General features: G+C 33.2%; 1 protein-coding gene across 1 annotated transcript in view; it reads right to left on the bottom strand.

Moving 5' to 3' along the window:
- Nucleotides 1-14,548, bottom strand: part of LOC121423780 (receptor-type tyrosine-protein phosphatase mu-like) — a 75,540-nt gene that overhangs the window by 19,792 nt on the left and 41,200 nt on the right. The window contains exons 15-23 of the mRNA XM_041619269.1: nt 11,656-11,705; nt 8,599-9,125; nt 6,972-7,059; nt 5,698-5,774; nt 4,990-5,026; nt 3,980-4,077; nt 2,991-3,116; nt 1,198-1,391; nt 230-365 (exon numbers count right to left, since the gene is read on the bottom strand). Coding sequence (XP_041475203.1) covers nt 230-365; nt 1,198-1,391; nt 2,991-3,116; nt 3,980-4,077; nt 4,990-5,026; nt 5,698-5,774; nt 6,972-7,059; nt 8,599-9,125; nt 11,656-11,705 — 1,333 coding nt within the window. The remainder of the gene's footprint in view (nt 1-229; nt 366-1,197; nt 1,392-2,990; nt 3,117-3,979; nt 4,078-4,989; nt 5,027-5,697; nt 5,775-6,971; nt 7,060-8,598; nt 9,126-11,655; nt 11,706-14,548) is intronic.

Here is a 14,548-nt window from a genome sequence, read left to right as displayed (position 1 = left end):
GCTACCAAGTCTCACGCACTATGAGTGGGACTGGAGCATTTTGGACTCTTGTTCATCCCCTCAAACCTCTGTTTCATGCAACTACCACAGCCTATCCCCATATACATTGTACACAATGTCTGTGATCTCACTCAGATTCACAGAAAATCTCACGCATAGCTGGTCTTTGAACTTGGCATCTCTGCGATAAGTGGTGCACCGTATTGTGTGTCCACCAAATTGTACATACCTTTGTCTGGACCATCTTGAACCTATTGTCTCTCATCTTTGAGACAAAGCCAAAGATGTCTACCTTGCCTTCTTCCCTCATCATATCAAGCATGTTGTACAGACATATGAAGGTTCCTGTCCTCCCAACGCCAGCACTGTATGTGGGAGAAACAAGTAAAATCATGTTGGTATTCCGTTTGGTTATGGTATTGTCTGGCTGTACTTTTCAACATGTATCCTGATTAATCATCATTGAATCACGAGTTCTTTTTTCTGTTTGACAAGTGTTCTGCTTAAGTCTAATGTCATGTCTTCATCCATACCATTCTATTACTTTCTTTTGAGGATAATTAAAAAAGGACAGATATACCAAGCAAGATACCCATGAAAAATCCTTCATCTTCAGATAACCGTCAATGTGGTTTCTAATTTGCTGACATAAACATTCTTACTTTGGTGACTATTCATATATACTTTTTAAAACATTTTTCAATCACAACCACTGTACAGTTACTAGGTGTCCATAATTATCAATATTCGAAAAGATCCAAAATAGCAGTCTTTACACCAAAAGTGGACAACAGATTTTTTCCAAACCTGATAACTGGAATAATATTGTAGTCACCTGTACTAGCCGCACAGTAACGTCTCTACTGAGAGTGTTAGTGCGCGTCCTAATGAAAAGTGGGAAAGGCCAATGGAGAAAATTTGCCGAGATGCATGATTTCATTAATAGTTTGTACATTCTGAGGTTGTTGTTTTAAAAATATGTGGGACTAAATTTTCAATAATCCCAATCGAATTTTGATAAACAATTCACATAAGCTGGGTATGAACAAGGAATGGTAACTCCATATTCATTTTCAACTCAGCTCACACAAATTTGAAAAATTGAGAATGTGATTGGCAAATTAGGAAATCCTCTGTTTCGTTATTAAGATTTTCTCTAAAAACAAAAAAAAGATTAATGTAAGAGCTCTCCTGTACCTGCAATGAACAAGCATAGGACTTGCATGCCCTGCAGATTGCAGCCTCCTATGGTGTTTCTTGACAGACTCGGTGAAATTGATGAGGGTGGTATAATGCTCCGGCACACCCATATCAGGCCAAGACAGGTAATGGTATTGCGTAATCGTTCTCTTCTCCTCATCTGCATCGTCATCATCCAGTCCATCTCCAGTCTTATAAGAAAAAAATATGAATGATTATCAGTAAAAATGAGAATGCGATGTTAAATGATGTTGTTCACAAACAACATCTCGAAAAGTGTTTGCTGAGGTTTTGTTTTATTTCAGAACAAGATCCTTTCAATAAATGATAAAGACATTCAAAATTTGAAATTTAATAACTGGGTAATGATCATACTATGGATTGTATTTTGGAGTCATAATATTGTTCTGATGGCTGCATTTCTTCTGGTTTTATTTCATGTTTGGTAGAGGGATATTCTAAAAATTACTTAACATATTTTGAAAATCCGTTACAGGGTTCTCAGCTTTTCAAGAAAACAAAATTCCCGGTTTTCCCAATACCCATTCCCAGTTTCGCATGTTTTCTCAGTTGTTGCAGTGAATTACATGTATTTTTTCATCATAAAAACAATAATTTAAAACTAATTAGTACCACCATAACCAGTCAATCAATGAATGTTGCTTTGATATGCAACCAAATGTTAGTCTGAGTGACTACTGTGCTTTTGACTGACTGGAAAAAGGTTAAATAATTCTTCCTCATTTCCCTGATGGGCAGGGAGCCTGATATAATACAGAACTTTAAACAATGATGATGCAAACTCCTCAAAAAGCAGCATACAAGGATAAGAACTGCATCCAATTTGATTAATGTGCAGCCATGAAAACTTGTTAACATATAAGAAAATTTAAGAAAAAATTGTTGTCAAAGGCTGTCCCCAGAGGTAAGTAATGACATATCAGTTTGCGTATTAAGATTGTGGGCATGTTCATGTTTTAGTCTAGAAGTTCTGACTCTGGTCTTTCAATCAGAGTCCCATGGGTTCGAGTACCAGTTATTGCACGTTTTACTTCTGCAAGAAATGAACCCACATTGTGCTGCACTCAAACAAGGTGAGATGAGCGGATATCCTGCAGAATTAATTCCTGGATTGCACTGAGGATGGGAATTAAGAGGCAGCTCATGGCAAAGCCGAGGGAATGAAAGTTCACCTTGCAATAGTTACTTGACGAAAGGAACAACATAAATGGGTATCACCATCATAATATGGCTATTCATCTCTTTGGTGTATTTTACACAAGCCATACATGTACCTTGGCTTTCTCATACGCCATTTTTTCCAATCAATCAAATACATATTTCTATTGAATACTTTGAATTGATTTGGAAATAAAAAATACCTGAAATAGCAAAAATTGAAATAATCATTTCCAATTTCACAGTCAGATAGTCACAGCCCCCTCATGCTCCTTAACCCTATCTAGGCCGGGGTATTTTGGGAGCAAAATTAAAAACAATCATACATTTATGATTTTTGGTTGAAAACACAATTTATATTGACTTTGTACACAAAATCACATTTTTGAGCAATTTTTGGTCTGACATGCACGTACATAACGTTGCATAATTTCATAACGACATACCCGGATGACGCAAAATTGGACTCAAAAGTTATGCAAGACTTGAAAGTAAAAAGGCCCCCTATCCCCCCCCCCTGGCCTAGATAGGGTTAAAATATGTGCAATCATCAAATTATTTTGTTGAAAGTTAATATAGAATCAAACTTAGTAACGGGTAAAAATACCTACCCTTTTAACCATAACAGTTCGCACAATGTGGTCTGAGAATTGTTCCGTCTCTACCAAGAAGAGGGAAAAGTCACCAATTACTTCAACGGTTCTTGGGTTCTTTGGCCAGTACTGCCTACAACGATCCTGCACAATGTGTAAGAAGCATGTTTTTACTAATAAGAAAATCATACATTTTAACAATTTCCCAATGTATTCACCACCATAGTTTATTTTCAGGAGAGGACTTTGTTTTTCCACGTACGGATCAGCAACTTTTTCTCTCATAGCACACACTGCAGTGAGAATGGAAAAATCAAAGAAATATTCAAAGAAAGAGAGAGATTACATGCACAGGGAAGATTAAGGATTAATAAATAAAGCTAGCACTGAGATCCAGGAAAAAAGAGGTTTCTGATCATTACAAATGGGAGAGAAACACAATGACATATAGAGTGTTTTTGCAAACCAATATCTAAGATTACACATAGAGATTTGATGATAAGGACACAAACAATGCAAAATGGCCGAATTATGAAACTATTTTTTTCATTTCAAATCCAGAGCAAGACAAATGTCAGAATTAATAGTTTCTCTCAATAGAGGCACTGGTAAATGACCAATATGGATTTCTTCTAACTCATGACATCAGATTTTGCTATATAATTTTAAAGCTATATGATTGGCCGGCAAATACTTAAAAACTGATGAAAAGGTGTTAGGCCCAAGTTGCATTTCTATTTTGTTGCAAACTAACACAATGACTTCTTGCAGAAGATGCAGCACAAATTTTTTACAGCATTACTGAACAAGTCTCAACAATTCTATTGGCTAGTAGATTGAATTCCACTTTGTATCTTGTTTTTCCCACAACCGTTGTAAAATACTATATGATTGCATTCTCTATCTAAATCATTGAAAAAAATGGCCAAAACTTTTTCTGCCAGCTGTTGGTTGGTAAGTAAACTAGTCAATTTACATCAGGTTATATCAACATTTTGTAATTGTACCTTTCCTGATTCAATCAAGTTGGTAACCATGACAATTGTTTCAACATTCTCTTGCCAGAGCATCCTCCAGAAAGCAGTCAAAGATGCTGTGTTAGGTGCTGAAGTAAGACAAAATTAAGGATATTATAAAACTCCTACAAACCATTATTTTCACCTTCTCGAAGTACAATTTGCTTTAATAATGCTTTGTGCATTGTCAGCATTATCAATGAGTGTCAAGTTTACAAAATGATTAATACAAATTCTTCATAGAGTACAGTACATTTCTGTAAAACAAAAGTAGAATGAATTACAAAAAGATTTAATACTTGTGTAATAATTCATTTATCCCCATCAATATTTGAGTGCCCCCCCCCCCGAGCGGGCAAGTCAACCTCATGCATGATGCGGTTTGTAAAGCAACAAATGTTTATTGAGGCAGTCTCAACAACCACTGCTTCAGCATGAAGACTATCACAGAATTATAAAACAATACACTATTTTTTATAATAACTAAAGACTTTATTTTTTTTTAAAGTTTTTATTGGGTTTTCATAATTTTGTATAAGACTTTATGTGCCTATCGTATTAGTAGCAGTAGTAGTAGATAGTAGTAATTATAATGATAATAAGAATAAGTAACATCAAACTATAATAATTACAAGGTAATTTTGTTGACAACATAGTCAAAGAAGAGTAGCAAATTTATATCTGAATTATTATGCTTCAAGTAATAAAATACAAAATAATTTAAATGACCAAATACTTTTACTCAGTTGACAGTTCTGAAATGATCCTTAATTTGATTATAATACTGAATATGCCTACTTATTGTTTTTATATTGATAATGATCTCGTTATATTCTTTTTTTATCAACGTATGTGCACGCAAATATTTTGTACTTGATTCTCCTCGATTATGTATATTTTCTTTTTGTGTTGTAATTAGTATGTTTGCATGTAAACAAAATGAATTTCCCTTGAGTTGGGCAATGACAAACAATACAATGTAATAGGATGTATTTATTTACCTTGTGATGCAATAAAGGCTCTGTCTCCTTTGAAGTCCTAATAGAAGAGAAAATATTCATGAAATGAACATACAATCAATTTGAATATCATATGCATAAAAAAATATAACAGATGCATCCCAGTTGAATTTGACATAATAACCTTTTTCAAAGGTAATTGTACTAGTACATCACAATCACTGTCAACTAAATAATAGAATGACATACGACCAGCTTTCACATGTACATTGACTAAGTTTTTTTTGCGAATATCTAACCCATGAATGTTTGGTATTTATAGTTAGCGTAAATTAAGGGGGCAAAATGCACTAAACTAGTTTCTAGAATGCCTTTTTGTAATAAATTGGAATAAGCTGGATGTACATGTAGAAACAAACACTGTCTGAAGTCACTCAAGTGAAAAAAGCATTAACCACAGATAAGGTCTTTATCTATTGGTAATGCATACTATACATTATTGATCCAATTCATCCAGAGCATAACAAAACAACAGATCATATCCTACGATAAAAATGGTCTTTATCATTATGTGGTGTACAAGTAAAGTGACATTACAGTTTCCATTATTTAGTCCATATGTCACCGTTCCCAATGCACAAAATTTGAACATGGGAATAGAATATATGTTGTAGCAGAAGCATCATTATATGACCAATCCTTTATTGCGTATGGAACACTATTTCCAAAGTACTAACTCTCTGCACTTACATTGATATAGTTGGCATTGTAGTAGTCCGAGTGAGGATCACCATCCACTTTCTCTAACACAACACGAGAATGATCATCTGGAAAAAAAACCAACAATCAAATCAGGTGTGAAACTGGAACACATGTAGAAGAATAATTTGAATAAATTATAATAACTACAATATTAAATCTATTAAAGGTCAAGTCCACTTCTGAAAAATGTTGATTTGAATCAATAGAGAAAAATCAGACAGGCATAATGCTGAAGATTTCATCAAAATCGGATGTAAAATAAGAAAGTTATGACATTTCAAAGTTTCGCTTATTTAAAAAAAAAAAATAGTTATATGAACGAGTCAGTTACATCAAATGAGAAAGTCGATGATGTCACTCACTCACTATTTCTTTTGTTTTTATTGTTTGAATTATACAATATTTCAATTTTCATGAATTTGATGATTAGGACCTCCTTGCCTGAAAGCACAAAATGTTAAAATAATGGAATTCCACGAGTTCAGGGAGGAATGAACTTCATTTCACATGACAATAACAAGAAAATCAAAATATTTCATATTTCAAACAATAAAAAACAAAAGAAAGAGTGAGTGACATCATCGACTCTCTCTTTTGGATGTAACTGGCTCGTTCATATAACTGTTTTGTGAAATGAAGCGAAACTTTAAAAATGTCATAACTTTCTTATTTTACATCTGATTTTGATGAAATTTTCAGTGTTATGCTTGTTGAATTTTTCTCTTTTTATTCAAATCAAGTTATTGTTGGGGTGGACTTGTCCTTTAAACAAATTCCTTTTTCAGGGGGGACATAATCTTAGGGCTACTATAATAGTGATGTTAAAAATGCTTTTAAAGCAACGTTGTTCTCCATTCTTGTTTCTCTCTCTCTCTCTCTTTGCATTAAAAGGGATACATTCAATATCAAAATGCATATATTAGGCATTGTGATGTTAATGATGCATTTCATTCTATTACCTGCGATTTTCTAACAATTAATAATACCTGTATTGTACACATAATGAGTAGCTTACCAACTTCTACATTGTACAAAGTAGTAATATCTACCAATACAATGAAACTGAAACATATTTGTAATGTCAATAGTCTCTCTTTGCTTTTCCTCCTCCTCCTCTCCCATTCTCTTTCAAAGAACTCGTACCATATTCTGTAATTTGTCACAAAAACAAATATTTGCATGTTTTCCTTTTAATATGAAAATGCTTATTTACTTTAATTACTCAGGATCGGTTGAGTGATAGGTGACTTAATAATACTCACATGCGATGATATTCCTGAAGCGATTCTTAGGCTTGTTCTTCTCTTTGAATGCAACTGTCCAAGGATGTATTTGGTTTGCACTGATAAGCTATTGGAAAATCAAATTGAGGAGTAAAACTGAGTTAAAAATCTTTTGGTAGCTACAACAATTGTTCCACAATGTTTTCTCATTAAAACCAAATACTTGCTGCATAACATATTGGTCGTAAATGTTTCGCACACAAATAAAAAAAAATGTTAGATGTACATGTACACAAATTGCAAACTTCTCCTCATGTTTTTAATGTTTTATTCAGCAAATTCTAACAAATTCCTATGACTTTTTTGTAAAAATTCCAACAAATAAAGGTTAATCATTTAAAGTGGCACACACATGTACCTGATACAGGATGGAACTCATGCCACAAAAATGGTAACTATTACCCTTTCATCAACAATCAGAAACAAACTGTATGTGAAATCTTGTTTAAAAATATCCCTTGATCTCCTTTGAAAAGCAAGGATTCCGAAGCATATTAAAACATTTTGTTGTATATTTGGTCTGTAGTCTTCGTAGAATTTCTATCAATTATTTGGGTATGTGCGTTATTTTTGTATATGTGTCATTTGGCATGTGTGTTACTTTAGTATACTGTGTGTTTGGTATGTGTGATATTTATTGTGTTTGAATATTTTGGTATGTGAGATATAAATATTACGTTGAAATCATTCATCGTTACAGGGAGTATACATTGTGAAACTTCTTATCAAGATGTTGCATCCTGGATAAGGATGCAAGGTAACTGTAAGATAGATTTGGCCTTGAGATGGCACTGTTCAAAGAGACCAAGGCATCGTTACTTTAATGGAACAGCTCTCTAACCCGACATGAAAACATTCAAATGAATTTACCTCAAAATCCAAAGATAGTACATGTAAGTTGAATATGAATAATAATATTAATAATTTTATATACCAACAATTCTCAAATTGCCTCTAAGCAGTTAATAGAAGGAAATATGAAGTATAAAGGCAATGAAAATGGAAATAATTTGCACAACAAATAGTATCTAAATTAATAATGTAATTTACAACTACTTCTCACCAAATAAGGAATAAGTAAATACCATCAAATTGACCAATAAACATACATGTATGATATGGTCAATTTAAGATTTAAAAAGATGAGATTTAACCACAACTTTAAATGTACACAGTTAGCATTGCAAATTTGTAGGGGTAGAATAGAATATACAAATTAAATATTTTAAAATGAATTTTGTAAAATCCATAGCTTTTTACAGGACCTATGACTGGTGCACAGATCGAGGGCCTGAGGGCATGGAACCCCCACTCCCTCCTAATCTTCACTACTAAGAATAAAGAAGAAAAAGGAAAGAAAAATGAAGGGAAAGAGAGAAATATAATACTATTTTCGAAATATTATATCAACATTTTAAAAAGTATAAAACATTATATTTTTTGTATTAAAAAGGTATATGTCATTGCACATTCACTTTGCTCAGTTGCAGCTTTTAATCAAATTTTTTCTTCATACACCATCTCTGACCTCTTCAAAACTTTTGCTTGATTAATGCTCCGAGGTGCTACTGATCTTTTCTCCAAAAGAATGGATTATTCTACTCACATTGAACTCCTGAGCCAATTCACTGGTCTGTCCACGTTGCTTGTCCTTCACATATTCCTCAAGGTCTGTCGCCAAGATCACTTTTACAGATGCCACATTCTGGTAGATATCCCCTCCTGGCTCCCCACTTTCTTCAAGATTCTCCTGACTCCTTGATCGGTCTCTGGGCACAATCATTGGCTTGTCGCTCTTCTTCCCCGGTTCCTCATATCTATTAGCATTATCATTGGGGAGGTTAATGTCAGCTTTCTCTTTGGCATAGACCGCAAACGGCTTTGGTTGAGGTGGAGGTCTTTCCTTGGGTTCAGGTTTCTCGGGTCGTACAACAGCCACTGGCTTGCCGTTTACGTTTTTGGATTCCACCCTTGGTTGGATGGCTGGTTTTGAGGTTGAGCCTATTGTAGATAGGTCAACTCCTTCATACATGTAGGTGTCCTTCTCGATGGCCATATTATCATACAAACAGCTATCAACTGCCTTGTTCTGGTCCACGATCTCTTGGTTTTCGTATATGACAGCTGGAACACCTTGTGTGAAATGTACAAGTACAGGAGGTGTGGATCAGTGGATGTTTTGAAAAAAGATCTGTGGTTCAAATCTCATTGCACTTCTCGTGTTAATCCTTACGCTAGGCATTAATCTACAATCTCCACTCAGAGATTGTTTAATCATTGTATATGAATAATTCAAATAGGAAAAAAATGGAATGAAACAAATTGAATAGAAATAATGATTATAGTCAACGTTATTTGATATTTAATGTGACCTATAATTATGCTTCTACATGTAGGTGGGTGTTTCATAAAGCTGTTCAAAAGTTACGAGCAACTTTCCAAAGGACTGGTGACTTTGTCTTCAGAACCATTTGAATATCACTGAAAATCTTAGCTCCGTCTTATAAAAGAGTTACAATTGAACCAATCGGTCATTTTTCTACGGAAATCTGTCAGTGTCATTTTTTTTATACAGGAAATTGCATAATGTCCTTTGTAAACAAAGAAGAGCACAGTGAATTTTCAAGGAAACAATGAATGCTTGAATATCATAATAGAAAATATTTTAACAAACATGCATAATAAATGTTCACGTCCGCTGGTGGTCCATAGCTGCTATTGATAGAATCAATCACAATTCTTTGTAAGATGTGGCCCTGGGACTATCGTAGAAAATACAAAAAGATCATCACTTGTTCTTTAACCCTAAGAAGATGGGGGGGACTGAATTAGCCCCCCCCCCTCGACATTTTTCATGAAAAATCAGCCGCTCAAAATTTTTTGACCACGTTGCTTGATGACTTTTTACTTTCAAGTCTCGCGCAACTTTTGATACTAAAATTGTGACACCTGGGAAACTTGGTTCCAAAATTATGCAACATTTCATAAGTGCATGCAGACCCAAAATTACTCAAAAATGTGAATTTATGTACAAATCCAATGCAAATAAGTGTTTTTAGCTGAAATTCTTAAATATATAATTCCTTCTACTGCTTAAAAACAATTAATTTTAACTGTCTGGTTTATGGTCAAAATAATGTCCCCGACAATTTCCATTAAAAAAAAAAAAAGTCTAAAAACAAAGAAATACATGAGAAATTTAGTAAACAATAGAATACATAACAAAATAAGTGTTTTTTTATTTTTGAAAAATAAATTTGATCAGATGCCTATCTAAAGTATGTGATACAAAAGTTAGCATTTTAGGGGAATTATTTTATCAATTGGAGCAAACTTATTATCTTATGCATAAATTAGCATAATTAATGAGCAATGAGATTTTTCGCAGACATTGATATTATAGTTTTATAGATAATGCCATGGGTAACCTGCATGAAATTTTTGTCACAATTGCTCGATCGACGGCCGAGATCTTAGGGGGCCCCCAGTCTTCTCAGGCGTCAAAATAGCCCAGTCTATTTAGGGTTTATTTGGTTTCTATTCAATGGTTTAAATGGTAAAGTGGTTCATCCGGACAAGTTACAAGGAAAGCCAGTTGTTTAGTGTGTCCAGAGGTTTCCAAAAATTGAGTTTAAAATGGCTGTCAATAATTAAAATGGACATAGCTCATATCATATCCACCAAATGCACTCCTCATACTGGTTAAAAGAGGCCCTAAAATTCAATTAACATTTGACCTGGATTAATCTGATTTCCTATTTTTGCACTACTGTAGGTTCTCACCATATCAAGCACTAAACACAAACAAGTTTTATCATTACTACAAAAAGAGCCAGAGGGATTTAACCAGGACAATTTTTTTTAAAACATTATATTGGATTAATATCATAAGAATATGTACTCTAATACAAATAAATTCTCCATTGTAAGGCAGGTGTACCATGTACATACATGGCTTTCGAAAGGGTATAATAATACATGTAGTACCAGACTGAAATTTGTACTCTGGACTTTTATAATCATTGTTAAAAGGAAAGCTTTCGCTGTTTAACAAGTTAGATCATCTTGTAAATATAGGATTAGGAAGTTTGTGATGCGAGTATAATTATGGCTATTGGTATCTCTCTTATCTGTTGTGCACTTATTCATCAAGTATCTGTGGTTTACTCCCAAGTACCTATTTAATGAGGATGTAATATCATACAACATAGAGCATATCTCATAAGTTTTCATTAAAAATGCATCATGCTGAGTAAAACCTTTACAAAAGATGACATTTTAGTTATTTTGTTTGTTAGAGCAAATAAAACAGTTTCGCCTTACCCTACATGACAATGAAATCACAATTTAAATCACCTTCTCGGTATGAATGCTAATTATAATAGTTTTTAATGATTCAAAAATGTCTTATTCTTTGTGTGATTTCCATCAAATTTTCACCAGTATGCTTCTCTTAATTTCTAATTAGTTTTAAAAAGCCTTCGTTTATTCAAAGGTAGATTAATTGTTAATAAAAGCTTTCTTAATTCCTTATTGGAGCGGAAACATATCAAGTAAACATATTACAAAGTAATGAATGTGACAAGTAAACACTGCTAAAAAGTATGGGCCTGGAACTGCTGGTATGGATCTTAAACAATAATTTCAAACAATAACAACTCACCATTTGTCTTATTATTTGGCATTGAATCCTGCTCTTTTTGGTGTCTTCTTCTATAAAAAAAAAAAATCATTTTGAAATTTTAAAACTCATTCATTTCAAGCTTTGTTTGGAATGGAAAGGAATACCAAATTTCTCATGAAGAAAATAAATTAAAAATATCCAGAGGTCAAAATTTTCAATCTACTTCCAATGATGAAAATATGTGCACAAGTACTAACCACCCCCCCCCCTCACTCCCACATAAATGGATGTTCATCTGTGTTGATAAAGGTTATCATCATAATACTTCTCTGTTGTTTGAAAGGGACTCTTATGAATAAAAATACAGAAGAAACATGACTATATGCCTACTTGACATTTGAGAAAGAATTTCTTGACTTAAGGGAAATGAACACTCAACAAGGATGAAACTCAGACAAGGTATCTACCTTTTACATCCTATACTACAATGGAGAAAGATAAATCATAAGAGCTCTCAAGTGAAACCCGATAAAAGTAAATAGAGAAACCCAAACATATAACGTTTTTACAATCAAAATTGGATACGAGACAAAATTGTTCTATCTTTCGCTCTTTTTACAAATCAGTAATATGCACATCGAACTGATAATGCTACATGCTCATTATGTATTTTGTATTTTTTCACATAAGCATAACAAATATTTGAATAGCTTTGTCCTATCATGTTAAAAGAAATGGCCTCATAAGATGAAAAGGTGAATTTCTGATTGTAATTTATTATCATATCTACAACCAAAATGTAGTATTATTTCACATTTCATGCAATAAAAATAAGAGAAATACTGTGTGTGTGACATCATCAGCTCCCTCATTTGCAATGGCTTTGTTAAAGGAAGCAAAACTGTATAATTATTTTGTTTTTGTTCTTTTAACTGTACATCAATGTTTGATGAATTTCTTACAGTTATGTTTGTTTCTGTTTACTATATGAATTCTTCAAATCAACTCACTTGTATTGTGGACTTTTTAAAGATGACTTTAACCCTAAAAAGACTGGGGGGGGGCCTTTTAGGCCCCCCCTGTACATAAATCGCGATAACTTGATTGTGCATGAAGCATTCGCGCCGCCATTTCATGACTTTTTTCTCGAGTTTTGCGCAACTTTTGATACCAAATTTGTATACCCCCATGCCGCGGTTGCGGAGTTACGTAACATTTTCGTATCACATGTCACGTAAGAAATTGAAATTTGTATTCGTTTGTGTGTAAAGTGTATGGTATTTGAATGAATGTTATACACATTGTTTTCTAACTACATTTTTATTTGTTTCTTTCTATATTATGTCACTTGTGAATTCAAGTAGCAGTTCTAGGATATGAAAATAATGAAAAACATTGCATAAAAAAAATAAAGAAATACATAAGAAATGCAAAATAAAGAAATACATAAGAAATTAAAATCAAAGAAAAACATAAGAAAAGTAATGCAATAAAACATGCCAATTATTGTATTTCTCTACATAACGCATGCGGAGTACTTATTTGCATATTTAGTAATTACTAATTTGCATAAGCATATCTAATAATTCAAGCATGAAACAACACAATTCCATGATAAACAACCTCTTCTTACAGCTGAAAACCTTGAAACAGGAATTTATGGACCGCAATAAGTACCAAAATATGAAAAATTCAATTTTTTGATAAAAATTTGCATATTCACATAATTAATTATGAATATAATTTGCATAAATTATGTGATATCTCTTATGCTTTGTTTTCACCAGCTAGTGTACATGTAACACATCACTTGTTTATCTTCCAAGATTGCTTTGGCTCATTGCAAGAGAGTGTAATGCAATAAAACATGCCAAATGTTGTATTTCTCTACATAACGCGTGCAGAGTACTTATTTGCATATTTAGTAATTACTAATTTGCATAAGCATATCTAATAATTCAAGCACGAAATAACACAATTCCATGATAAACAACCTCTTCTTACAGCTGAAAACCTTGAAACGGGAATTTATGGACCGCAATAGGTACCAAAGTATGAACAATTCAATTTTTTGATAAAAATTTGCATATTCGCATAATTAATTATGCATATATTAAAAAATACAATGAATATCAGTATTTTGACTATGTTTTCTTTTAGAGGACATGACAAAGGATGTGTGTGCCAAATTTGGTTGCGATCGGACGACCAACGGCCGAGATCTTAGGGGGGGGCCCAAAAGGCCCCCCCCCCCCAGTTTTTCTAGCCTCCAAAATAGCCCAGTCTTTTTAGGGTTAAGAATGTTAAAAATTACTTTTGTACAATGTTTACAAGTTAGGTGTTAAATGGACAGGATTCATTGATTCATTTGTGACACTATTTGCTTCTACAGTAAAAGGGAACGGGACAGCGAGAGAGTAGGTCAAAAGCACCCAATAACCTAGTTAGTGCAAAAGACCTACATGTATGCAGGCAATAAATAGCATAGAATATGAAATTGAAATATATCATAACCAACATTTCCTGCAAATTATGTCATTGCCAGGTAAAAGAAAGTAAATTGTAAAATACCTAGAATACATGCTTTATAAATTGTACATTTTTTAAAACCTTTGTTAAAGTTCATTTCCTTTGGGATTCAGGTTAAATAAACAAGAGTTTAACAAAATAAGAATTTCCTGCTTTCAGTTTCACATAAAACACATATTTCTTTCTCTTTTTACCGCAGGTCAAATTTCTCAAAAGTCTACATGTAGTATTATTATTCCTACTTACAGCAATACAAAATTAATTCCTCTTAGCTATCCTACATTAATTTAAATATACCACAGCATTTTGCACGAATTCTAATACGAATCCTAGCTACATGGACTGTACATTCATAATACAAACATTATTTGTCTCATTCTATTTCAATTATTATTCGAATTGG

Source organism: Lytechinus variegatus, chromosome 11 (genome assembly GCF_018143015.1).
Source record: "Lytechinus variegatus isolate NC3 chromosome 11, Lvar_3.0, whole genome shotgun sequence".
NCBI classification, from domain to species: domain Eukaryota; kingdom Metazoa; phylum Echinodermata; class Echinoidea; order Temnopleuroida; family Toxopneustidae; genus Lytechinus; species Lytechinus variegatus.
Note: the sequence above shows the minus strand (reverse complement) of the source record. Positions and strands in the feature narration are given on the sequence as shown.